General features: G+C 39.3%; 1 protein-coding gene across 1 annotated transcript in view; it reads left to right on the forward strand.

Moving 5' to 3' along the window:
• The first annotated feature begins 686 nt into the window (after window positions 1-686).
• LOC121575290 (ribosomal protein S6 kinase alpha-2-like) overlaps window positions 687-13,748 on the forward strand; it is a 57,821-nt gene continuing 44,759 nt past the window's right edge. Inside the window, exons 1-5 of the mRNA XM_041888278.2 lie at window positions 687-1,056; window positions 8,981-9,097; window positions 9,381-9,462; window positions 10,368-10,448; window positions 11,447-11,526. Of these exons, the coding sequence (XP_041744212.1) occupies window positions 958-1,056; window positions 8,981-9,097; window positions 9,381-9,462; window positions 10,368-10,448; window positions 11,447-11,526 (459 nt within the window). The 5' untranslated portion in view covers window positions 687-957. The remainder of the gene's footprint in view (window positions 1,057-8,980; window positions 9,098-9,380; window positions 9,463-10,367; window positions 10,449-11,446; window positions 11,527-13,748) is intronic.

Genomic DNA, 13,748 nt, shown 5'->3' on the forward strand with positions numbered 1-13,748 from the left:
ACCCTCAACCTTCTGGCGGGTAGCTCTGCGTGGCATCGACTGCGTCACAAAAGCATGCTGAAGTCGATATCCACGTTCATCAACGGGGGTCGTTACAGATATTGTTATTTGTGATCCTAAACATTATTTTGAGTTAATTCTATGAGGGCAAAGGGTGTGCACGTTTATTTTTATGGTCATGTGAAAATATGTTTTAAGTTGGGGAGGGGTGTGCTTTTTTTATGACAACTTGAGTTTGACCAGCCCCCACCAAATGTCAAACTGTCCCTTAGAACCCTCTTTGGCTGCATTTACACAGGTAGCCCAGAATTTGGCTGCCTGTGTAAACACAGCCTTATAAACACTACCACAACATTCACCTGTGATCCATGCATCCCTAACATGCCTGATGACAGATGAGACATTTCATAATTTCACTGGACTTCATACCAACATTGCACGCTGCTCTCTGAGTCTGTGTCCACCCTCCTTGATATCTACATGAGGTAGGGGTGTATCATGAACATGTGGATTAGCTGCTATGTTGTCAGAAAAGGGGGAGTTCTCTACTACCAACCGTCAGAGTCCTGTTTGATTGGGCGCGAAAGGAAGAAGCTGAATGTTGGGGAGGAGGGGAGCCCTCGCTCGCTTCACATTGAATCACTGCACAGTGCTGATTCAGCGGGACAAAACGGATAGTGGCGGGTGCTGAGGACCGTAATCGCCAGAATCACTGCTGCTTGGATGGCACTGTCAAATCGAAGCATTGCGTTGTAGCAAGGAAGGTCGGACACTGCAGTGGTGTCAACTGTGACCAAATCGCTTGTTTTCCTGGTGGCTGTTTATCTGCCATATAGGAAGTGGATTAGAAGAGAGTGACTGGGAGGAAACTAAATCCTTCCTATTGTTGTGTACTGATCTGGATTTAGGTGTTGAGCAAAGACAAACTGCCAGTGCAGATCTGAAGCGGGGCACACAATGGACACGAACATGCGGAAATTTACAGTTAGGAGATGGTTTTCCGTCTACCTTCAGAAAAAGTCACGGTCCAAAAGCTCAAACCTCTGCAGATTAGAGGTAAGTGTATTGTTGTTTATGGCCCAACAACTTTGTGGCACTTGTGTGCGCCATAACGCAGAATCATTGTTTGCTAAAGGTGTGATTCAGCTGCCACTGACTGCTGTCACTCAATGATGTTGTGGTGGGCTGTTGTGGAACCTTGTGTCGGTCTTGTTTTGTTGTTACCTTATATTAGGCTACACTTGCCAGTACAATTTCAGCATTTGACAAGCTTTGTAGACTACCATTGCACAACATTTTCATAAAAAAATCATGTTGAATTCTGTCTAGCATGGTATTGCAAAAAATATAAAAAAATAAAGCAAATTTAACTAATGGCTTAATCAGCTTTAATCTGTGAGTTGAGTGGACTTGAAAAGGTGAAGAATTTTAGCTAATGTGTTAGTTTGTTTACTCAACAAACTCTGCTGGAAGTGAGCTGAATTTGAATAAGCTTGTTGAGTAAAATTACAAATTCATGTTTGCTCAAAACAATTCAAAACCATGCTCATCATTATCATATTTCCCAGAATGCTCTTTTGCAGGTTGATTTTCAGAATTGTTTGTTTCAATACCTGTGTTTTTGCATGTCATTTGATTGGTTGATTTGATCTTATGCTATACAAAATAAATAACATACTTTTAGATTTGAATTCATTCAGTTTTTGACAGCACCCCTTTTGATTTGAAGGAAACCTTCCATACATATTTGCCCATTGTGCTCAGAAAGTGACTTTTTGGATCTGAATGCCAAAACATTCAAGAGATAAAAGTGCTCAAAGTTGACCCTTTTTTTTTATACCCAACCCATACCATGAGACACTTCAACGCCAGGAAAAGATAAACGGTTGAGACTGATATAATTACAAAGCTTACAAACAGGGTTGTCAAACTGTTTGATTATTTTGTTATTTGTTGTTATTTTTTATAAAACAATTATTGTTTTAACCTTTAATGTCAGTTATCTAAAAACACATAAACTCTGATTATTTTATATTAGCATATGTTGTAGCTTATTCCCTATTTTACATAATCAGAGGTTTTTGTGTTGTGCCCGCCATTGGTTAAGACAACATGCTCTTGAATACAGGTTTGGTGTCATGTTTTGGCTGATAAATGTACTAAAATGGGAATACAATTGAAATTTCAACTGTTCCCAAGTATTCCCACGCATAAACAGAGAGGCATATGTGACCGTATCCCAATGTAATCAAGGTTTAAAATGATTCTGTTTTGTTAAATACTATATCTGTTTGGGATTCTTGTGGTGAATTTGCAGTGTACCAATTATTCATAACTATGTTCTGGCCCCCTGACCTTCCACTCAAGGAAAAATCGCCCCACAGCTGAATGTAATTGGGGACCCCTGCCCTAAATGTATTCAGTCGTTGGACTTATTGCAACCGTTACTGAGATGCAGTGGAGGCTGCTGAGGGGATGACGGCTCATAATAATGGCTGGAACGGAGTATTTGGAATGGCATCAAACACATGGAAACCATGTGTATGATGTATTTGACACCTATCCACTAATTCTGCTCCAGCCATTACCACGAGCCAGTTCTCCCCAATTAAGGTGCCACTAACCTCCTGTGCTGAGATTGCTGTTCCAGTTTATATGATTTAGGTAGTCTCAATAATCAATCTACCCTACCCTGACAGTCATTCTCAATGCAGGTTGCAGGTGATTAAAAGTTCAAATTGTTGGATATCCTCACTCTGGCTGAATTCCAATAGGAATTACAAATCACTTTGAAAGCCAGCATAATGTGACTTGCAGGCTTGATGTGGCCTGTAAACCAGGAGTTTCAGACCACTGTCTTAGGGTGTAACTAGCCCTTCAAAGAAAGGCCTTATGATATATGTGATGTATTGTCATAAACAGTTCCATTTTTTCAGATAACATATTCACTTAGACACTCACTTGGAGAATGCTGGACTTAAAACCATTGACTACAACAACCTCTGTCTCTGTCACTAACAAATACAGTCATGGGTGGTAACTACAATTCACTCAAAGCAAGGCACACTGGGAAATATGCAAATAAGGTATAATAAATTCTCCAGTTGAATTGTATGTTCTTGCCTTTCTTGCACTTCGTCTTTTTACTAGCACTGATTTTGCTGATAGCTGGTTTTAGGAGAGTTTTACTTACTATCATTTACATTTACGTCATTTAGCATTTAGCATTTTACTATGACTGTGGTATGTGGTTGTCGTACCTAGCTACCAATGAATTCAATCACAATACCTGAGTACGTTTCCTATAGGCTATAGGCTATGCTATTGAAAGCCAAATTATATTTTATAGCCTAAATTGCTTTGTTTGTTGAATAAGTTCCCTGCCGCACACTGTTGATTGTAGTCTACTTTTTGAACTGATTAAGCATTGCCAAATATAGGCCTAATGCAGGTTGAATTTGGTGTAGCTAGGCCTACTTGCACATTTGTTTATTAGGGACCATTATATTTTAAGAGATTAATAATTTGTAAGAATCCAGATTTTTGAACGGCAAACTGTGATTGCTACATATATTTTTTGACTTTTATATAGGCTACTTTTAATGATTCTTGAAGAATATTAACTTTTTTTGCTTAATGAGCTTAGTTTAACAGTTTAACCCAATCAGAACCCAACATATAAGCTTGTTTTACTCCGTTGTTTGTAAACAATGTAATTGTAAACAAATATTGTATAGCTTCAAAACATGGTTACAACTATCATTTTGACCAAATGGATGGTCAGTATTTGCATTAATAGCCCTGTCTATGAATTTGAGAGAGGTTATATTTCTCTAGCCCCATCAGTAAGCTGTTTACCCAAAACGGAGGCCGGGTGTGTGCTTTGTTATTGTTTGAACTGCAGATTGACCCTTTAAAATAATTCATTATTTATTAGATTTGGACTGAAATATTGAAGAATGAAACCAAGAGAGCAGTAGGCCTATTTCCTATGATCTTCAATGTATTCTAAAAACTAGTTTTAGTAAGTTTCAGGGGAAAGGGGAATTGGATCAATAGACGAACATGTCCAACCCAACCACTACACAGGTGATTGCAATCTTCACCTTTTTCTTCACCACATTGCAAAGCTACCTGGGCACGGTGCAGTTCAGCAGCCGTGGTGCTGAATCGACGATTAGTCTTTTGTCCATTCGAAATGTCAAATTGATCGCAACGCTATCCATGGTACTGCCATTGGTGCTGAATGCTGTGCGATGGTTAAAGGCACAACAAGGGATTCCCGCATAGTTGGAATGCCTTCTAAAGTGGTGGAACCACATATATCCTATTAAATTACTATGTGTGGAACGCTGTACGATACAATACGATATACTACACTGAGTGTACAAAACATTAGGAACACCTGCTTTTTCCATGACATAGACTGACCAGGTGAATCCAGGTGAAAGCTATGATCCCTTATTGATGTCACTTGTTAAATCCACTTCAATCAGTGTCCATGAAGGGGAGGAGACAGGCTAACAAATGATTTTTAAGCATTGAGACAATTGAGACATGGAGGGTATACTCAATATTAGGAAAGTGTATATTGTCAATATACATAGAAATTCATTTTGTGAAGTCGACATACAAATACACAAAACAAATTCTCTATCCTAATTTAACCACATGCCTATCCTCTTTTACATTTTTGCCATGTATCCTAGACACGGTTTCTAACCGCTGTGAACACTTTGACATTCAACTTTGTCCTTTCTTGCTGAGCTTTCAAATAGCTTGCTGTTAAGATGATCAGCGTTGACATATCTGCCTCAGTGAATTAAAAGTGAAGACCTCATAAGAGGGTCAAAGATTCTCAAAGTGATCTGCAGGTTTCAAACCAGGTGCTTTAAAACTGAGCTGCGGCAGTATGGCTTAAACACAAAAGGCAGGTAAGGTTTGTCTCCATAGTAGCTATTTTCTTTCAACAATATTGAGTTTTATTGCATTTGGCATTGTAGGACACCATGTCTCCACAACTTTGCGTTCTCCAAAGTTGTTTGTAAATAAAGTTCTGTAACAAAGATTTCTTGCCAGATATCTGACCTTGGAGAAGAGTCATGGTTAGAGTGATTTGTACAATAGCTGTAGCAAGCAATACAATACCCATGTTATCCACTCACAACGTATTTCTCTGTATAGCATGCATTACTTGGCTTTTATGTCCTCAGCAAATGTTTTCAGACTAGTTGGGCTCTAAGTGTTAGCTAATGGTACTGTTTGTATAAACATTGCTGGGGAGTTATAGATATGTCACTGCTTATGACTGTTTGTCTTACAGAATGATTCTATGTCTGTGTGTAGTTATCAGTAGAAATCATATTCACTTTGACGTCTCTTTGTAATCCTTCCTGAGTGTCTCATAGCAAGATGTGCAGACAGACCAGCCTCTCTGAGATGAGAAGGAAACAGACATCCACATCACACACTAGACATAGGGGATTTAATACTACACACTAGACATAGGGGATTTAATATTACACACTAGACATAGGGGATTTAATATTACACACTAGACATAGGGGATTTAATATTACACACTAGACATAGGGGATTTAATATTACACACTAGACATAGGGGATTTAATACTACACACTAGACATAGGGGTTTAATATCACACACTAGACATAGGGATTTAATATTACACACTAGACATAGGGATTTAATACTACACACTAGACATAGGGGATTTAATACTACACACTAGACATAGGGGATTTAATATTGCACACTAGACATAGGGGATTTAATATTACACACTAGACATAGGGGATTTAATATTACACACTAGACATAGGGGATTTAATATTACACACTAGACATAGGGGATTTAATATTACACACTAGACATAGGGGATTTAATATTACACACTAGACATAGGGATTTAATACCACACTAGACATAGGGGATTTAATATTACACACTAGACATAGGGGATTTAATATTACACACTAGACATAGGGGATTTAATACTACACACTAGACATAGGGGATTTAATATTACACACTAGACATAGGGGATTTAATATTACACACTAGACATAGGGGATTTAATATTACACACTAGACATAGGGGATTTAATACTACACACTAGACATAGGGGATTTAATATTACACACTAGACATAGGGGATTTAATACTACACACTAGACATAGGGGATTTAATACTACACACTAGACATAGGGGATTTAATACTACACACTAGACATAGGGGATTTAATATTACACACTAGACATAGGGGATTTAATACTACACACTAGACATAGGGGATTTAATAAAACACACTAGACATAGGGGATTTAATATTACACACTAGACATAGGGGATTTACTATTACACACTAGACATTGGGGATTTAATATTGCACCAACATGAAGTCAGTCCGCAAGTCATCTGCAATACACTGAGGCATGCTAAGCATGATTAACATAATGCATACAAATACATATATGGAGACAATATTCAAAACAATACCTGATGGATTTAGATATCTGAGTGCTTGTGACATCATGGGGTATTTTACTCCATGATTGCCTCTTGAGTTATTCTGCCTGTATCAGGAATCTCACAAGACATTGGTGCTATTTTGCATCGCAAGTGATTTTCATGATATTGTCGTTGTCATTAATACTTTATTTGGATGAAGACAAACCCTTGTAGCAGTTAGCTATAGCTTACCCAAGCCCATGAAATTAAGGACAGTTTTCTTAAGGAGGGGGAATCTGGTACTAAGTCAGGTAGACTCATCAAACAGATGGCAGTCAATCAGACCATTGGTATGTTTGTGTTTTTGTTGATCTAAATCCCTGTTTGACTGCTTTATGTCATGATACTGAGCTATTAAGGGGAGAGATTAACTGCTGTGGTAACATTTAACTAATTCCTACTTTTACTTGGCAAGTACAGTAAACTGTAGGGCATCAGCCTTCACAAACAGCATGCATGGAATGATCAGCCTTTACAAACGGCATGCACGGAATGATCAGCCTTTACAAACAGCATGCACGGAATGATCAGCCTTTACAAACGGCATGCACGGAATGATCAGCCTTTACAAACGGCATGCACGGAATGATCAGCCTTTACAAACGGCATGCATGGAATTCATGGTGATGATGGTTTGTAATAGTAAACTGGTATAACTGCTATCAGAGTTGACATTAGAGCTACCATTGAGATGCATAAACATTTATTCATGGTCAAATTGCTGAATATGAAAACAGCATTTACCAGATGTTTTTATCCAGGTGGCCCATGCAGGAATCATACCCAAAATGATTGTATTGCAAGCACCATGGTCCAACTGACTGAGCCATTTTGCCAAGTTTACCTTTTCAATCAAAGAGATTATCTTGAAATACACACCATCAACAGCTGTTGACCCAGATAACAAACCTTGGTGTTCGGTATACACTACGCATGTCATGCTGTCATCCATGTTTATTGGCAAAGAGTAATAGTTGGACAAGGGTTGTTTATTATTTTTGATTCAAAACAATCTGCACTGGTGTCTTTTTAAAAAGACTGATTTAACAACTGACTGATTGGGTACTGTTAAAACCTCCTAGTACTACCAGGTAGACTCCATTCACAGGTAGATGTTTTCTATTCCATTCCAGTATTTTAGAATAGTGTGAAATACTGTTAAGTGGAACTGAGCTAAATCCTTTCTCGCTTTCTTTCTGATGTGTAGTGGTACTGTTTATTTTTTTATTTTATTCCCCACAGACTTAACATTTGTTTGATCTTTAGGATAATAAAGCAATTCGCTGTAATCTAAAATGGTATAGTTTGCTACCAATTATTCGAATTCAAATATAGGCCTCGTTTGGAAAACTAAACTGATGCTTTAACTAGTATGAATAGATCGTGTGCTGGTTACTGTGGAATATCACTGTTTGTACAAGGCATCATGACTAAATGCAACCATCTGCAGTCTTTGTTCACTTTTGAACAGCAGACTGTTGAGGTATAAGAGGTTTGGAAATATGAAAAGCCCATGGGACTGACACTTTGGATAGCTACAGAACATTTGTAATCCATTGTTTGATTTATTTGCTTTTATTTTCTAGAGCCCCTACAGAGGTCATCCTTAACCCGTTGATTCTTCATCTACATGATACATGATCTTCTTCCTATTGAATGCTGTGTTCAACATGATATAGTGAAGGAGAAGCTATAGGTTAACATAAACCATAAGGGACAAATCGGCATATGGATTTGAAAAGCATCCTTTTTATTTCATCGTATGCAAAGGGTAATGTAACTGTTTGTTGTACTTGTATTTATTGAGGGAGATAAGCCGGTTTAACCAGGCTCTCTGCTGTGTCAGTGTGGCAGATTCAGCGATCAGCGACGGTCAAGGCAGGACTCTCACATGCTGTGGTCGGCACATTTCAGAGGCACGTCATGAAGACAGCATTAATAGCCAGAGTGTTCCCTTTAAGATCTCCCGTTTGGCAGCCACATAGCCCCACTCACGCAAAACGCAGTCACACTAATCTCGCCTGATACGAGGGGACCAGGATGGACTACTGGCTGGTTTTGTGGCCAAGGTCACACTCTGACTGTTAGCCTACAACATCTGTTTCAAATCCTCCTATTGTCACCAGTTAACGTGGATATGTGTGGAGATTGACGATACTAAGGGCAAAACGTGTGATAGCAATGTACATGTTCTATCCTTCGATGTAATAATGCTGAGTTTCCTCTGATGATACTGGTATACTCATGATACTAGCTGTGTCATCTCAATTCATGATTATGTTGAGAAGTCTCTGTTTGCCCTGATCAAATTTGACTTCACTAGGTTGGACATCTGTCTAAATCCCTCTCTCTGGCTCTCCCTGTGTCTCTGGAACGACATGGGTGTTCTTGGTATTCCTATAATCACGTGATTGATTTGATATGAGGGCCATCTGTTTCCCTGCAGGACGATGGCATCCTGAAAGAGATCGACATCAGCCAGCACACCAAAGAGGGCTTTGAAAAGGCAGACCCCTCCCAGTTTGAGCTGCTGAAAGTGCTAGGCCAAGGTTCCTATGGAAAGGTAAACATATAGCTACCTGGATTAAAGTGTTTGGCTCTATGTTACACCTACTTTATATGTACTATGCATTTGTCACATTTTCCCTACCGTTCAATCTGACATTAATCTCATCCGTAAGTGTTCATTTGTCACATTTTCCCTACCGTTCAATCTGACATTAATCTCATCCATAGGTGTTCATTTGTCACATTTCCCCTAATGTTCAATCTGATTAATCTCATCAATAGGTGTTCATTTGTCACATTTCCCCTACTGTTCAATCTGATATTAATCTCATCCATAGGTGTTCCTGGTGAGAAAAATCAAAGGCTCTGACAGAGGACAGCTTTATGCCATGAAAGTGTTAAGGAAAGCAACGCTAAAAGGTACTTATTCTGATACTTTCGAAGAGTGGTATGTTTTTCATCAGACCAATCTTGCTAAAACCGTAATATTATTACAGTAAACAGACATGATCGGGGTATGATTAAATTCCCTATCCAGCCAAACTGGTTTTCTGGCATAAGTCAAAAAGAATATATATATTAATAATAAATCAAAAACATCTTACGTTTCCTGTACTCATCAAATCTCAGTCAAAAACATCTTATGTTTCCTATACTCATCAAATCTCAGTCAAAAACATCTTACGTTTCCTGTACTCAATCAACCAATCTGTCAAAAACGCTTTACGTAAAAAAATATCTGCTCTAGAAAATGAAATGCGGTCTTTTGGCCCTGTCTCAGGAAATGGAGATTATATTCTCCTTGCTTACATAATACAGGCACAGCTGCAGGAATGTCTTCACTGCAAAGCAGAGAGCCATTGCAAGAGGAAGCTGGCATAATATTCTGCATTGCAGTACAGGTGCTTGAGGGGATTATGATTATGAACACCGAATTATTGATAACGAAGTAGCTGACCTCCATTTCTCAGGTGACATAGGGAGAAGGCTTAGGTAATGCAGATAGATGAGCAAAATGCAGCAAATCATTGCATTAGCCCACTCTGTCTCTTATGTGATGACATTCCCAATGCACTGACTAGATAAGTGGCTGACTAGTGACGGAGATGTCTTACATATGCATGGTTGAGCGGTTTCCAGATTTTCATAGTATCAACAGTTTTGACGGTATAGAAATTCATACTTGAGGTATTTTATACAGTATCATCGGATACCGGCCCAACTCTTATGGGTTGTTCATGTATAGCTTTTGTCCACATCTGTTCAGTTCTACAAGTATCTTAATTCATTACCACTATTTTTGATAAGCTTTGTATGTTTTTCAGTCCGGGATCGGGTGCGGTCCAAAATGGAGAGAGACATTCTGGCTGAAGTCAACCACCCCTTCATAGTCAAACTCCATTATGGTGAGTGTATTTCCCAAGTGCTTCTTTCTCATCCATGCAACCATGTTCTCAACAAACATTGAGACATGAAAACTTGCTTGATAAGACAGCCAAATAATTATGTGATGAGATTGTCTTTAGTCATCAGTTGTTAGAATAGTTCTGCCATTAGGCAGCAGGCAGAAACACATTGTGATATCAAATGGAGTAGGTTCTTGCATTGAATAACTCTACAAATGTTTTATAAAGCTTGGCACGTCTCTCTAAAAATGTCAGTGACGTCTGGAGCCCTTCAGACAGCATTAGCCATCACTCCGTCTCAAAGCACCTCACCTCCTTGTTTATTAGCGTGCTCTGAATATTGCCACAGCAGCCCCAGGCAAACAGATGCACTCAACAAAGCAGATAATAGGAATACACAAGGAGACCATATTATCAAAAAAAGATTTTCCTTGACATGTGCCTTTAAGCAGAGCCGGATTACTGAATGGGCACGTAGGGCACATGCCCCGGCCCCCCCCCGAACTCCAGGTGGTCCCCAACCAAATTGATTTATTTTGGGTTATGGGCCCCCTGGAAGTCGAGGGCCCCCAGATAGCATATGAAAGCAAAATGTGTAGAATTGCAGTAAATTTGCTTTAAAACTGCCAACTCTTCTCTCAGCCTCATTGCAAAATGTGAACAATAGCATGAGATGACCTATAAAGCAGCAGATGTTTCTCTCTGACCCATGGCAAAAAGTGTCGAATTTCAGGAAATTAGCTTTAAAACGGCAACATTTTCTCATAGCCTCATGACAAGATGTGTAGGATAGCATTGTAAAACTGCAGACTTTTTTCAACATAAAATGGAGGTCGGTGCCCCAGGGCCCCAAATGCGGTAGTCTGTCCTTGCCTTTAAGCAGTATAACTTCTCACCATACTCCAATTCACATTTGGAGTGTTTTCATTTTATTGCATGTCATGAGCGAAGGAGAATATGTATTTTGCGTGACCATTTATGTTGTTTTTATGGCCCAGCCTTTCAGACGGAGGGGAAGCTGTATCTGATTCTAGACTTCCTCCGAGGCGGAGACCTCTTCACACGGCTTTCCAAAGAGGTCAGTCATCATGTTACTCACTGTGATGGCTTACTGCTCATTCACTGTTTTATTAATACATTCAATCACCACATGCATGATGTTTTAAGCATTTCCAATAATTTGTTTTCTTGGTGCAAATGTCCCTTTGATTGAATAGTTACAGTATATTTCGAGACATTCTCAATTTGCGTGATATTACTTATATTTTTTATTGGTCAACAATGACTCAACAGCAATTGGTAATTTGGCTTATAGAGTAAAAACCCTCCCTAGTAAAATCCCTTCCAATGTGTTATTTCTAAGTCATGGCCCTTAAACTATCTCTTTAGATTTGTTTGCCTTCATTGACAGCAGCAACAAAAAGCACATTCCAAAAGAGCTGTAGATGAATGGTATTCTGCCCTCATGAAAATCAGTTTCGATGACCAATTGTATCTTCAATGCCGAGCTATTGATGGATCTTTGACACTTCTTAGTAGTACAGTGATTCATCATGCCACTTTGGAGCCCATCACTGTGCACCACAATTACCAATTGTGGCTTGCGAAAGTATTCACCCCCCTTGGCATTTTTCCTATTTTGTTGCCTTACAACCTGGAATTAAAATTGATTTTTGGGGGGTTTGTATCATTTGTACCCCCCCCACCCCCCCCCTTTTATTTAACTAATTATGTGACTTCTGAAGGTAATTGGTTGTACCAGATCTTATTTAGGGGCTTCATAGCAAAGGGGGTGAATACATATGCATGCACCACTTTTCCGTTATTAATTTATTTTTATTTTTTTAAACATTTGTCCATTACATGAAAACCAAATAAAAATCAATTTAAATTACAGGTTGTAATGCAACAAAATAGGAAAAACGCCAAGGGGGATGAATACTTTTGCAAGGCACTGTATAACTGCCTCTCAGCCACCATCATAGTTAGCCTTCCTGTGAAGTAATTTCAGAGCTTGAGCCAAGTAGGAGCAAATCGGTCCCCAAAACACTGTGTGGCCCTCCGTTGAATTTTGAAATCCCAATGAGGCCCTCAAGTCAAAATTATTGCCCACCCCTGCAATAGCCTGTATTGAAATACTGCTATTATGAAGAAATTATAGACAACAACTCATTTGATTAAACCATTGGCTCATAGAGTTCCTTTGGGACATTTAGCCAACAACTGCAGATTGTTTCATCACACTATACATTTTTAAACTCATTAATTGGCGATACTCCAAGCTAAGTGGATTGCAATATTTTGTGTTTGTAACAAACAATGATCATATTTAACATGCTAGTTGACTCCATGATGAATTAAGATGCATGTATTATATACAGTGCATTTGGAAAGTATTCAGACCCCTTGACTTTTTCCACAGTTTGTTACGTTACAGCCTTATTCTAAAATGGATTTTAAAAAAAATTCTCTCTCTCATCAATCTACACACAATAACCCATAATGACAAAGCAAAAACTGGTTTTTATAAGTAAAAAAAAATAAATAAACGGAAATATCACAATTACATCAGTATTTGTTGAAGCACCTTTGGCAGCGATTACAGCCTCGAGTATTCTTGGGTTTGACGCTATAGGCTTGGCACACCTGTATTTGGGGAGTTTCTCCCATTCTTCTCTGCAGATCCTCTCAACCTCTGTCAGGTTGGATGAGGAGCGTCGCTGCACAGCTATTTTCAGGTCTCTGAGGAGCGTCGCTGCACAGCTATTTTCAGGTCTCTCCAGAGATGTTAGATTGGGTTCAAGTCCAGGCTCTGGCTGGGCCACTCAAGGACATTCAGAGATTTGTCACGAAGCCACTCTTGCGTTGTCTTAGCTGTGAGCTTAGGGTCGTTGTCCTGTTGGAAGGTGAACCTTCACCCCAGTCTGAAGTCCTGAGCGCTCTGGAGCAGGTTTTCATCAAGGAGCTCTCTGTACTTTGCTCTGTTCATCTTTCCCTCAATCCTGACTAGTCTCCCAGTCCCTGCTTCTGAAAAACATCCCCACAGCATGATGCTGCCACCACCATGCTTCACCGTAGGGATGGTGCCAGGTTTCCTCCAGACGTGACGCTTGGCATTCAGGCAAAAAAGTTCAATCTTGGTTTCATCAGACCAGAGAATCTTGTTTCTCATGGTCTGAGAGTCCTTTAGGTTCCTTTTGGCAAACTCCAAGCGGGCTGTCATGTGCCTTTTACTGAGGAGTGGCTTCCGTCTGGCCACTACCATAAAGGCCTTATTGGTAGAGTGCTGCAGGCCTGATT

This window comes from Coregonus clupeaformis, chromosome 1, assembly GCF_020615455.1.
Source record: "Coregonus clupeaformis isolate EN_2021a chromosome 1, ASM2061545v1, whole genome shotgun sequence".
Taxonomy (NCBI): domain Eukaryota; kingdom Metazoa; phylum Chordata; class Actinopteri; order Salmoniformes; family Salmonidae; genus Coregonus; species Coregonus clupeaformis.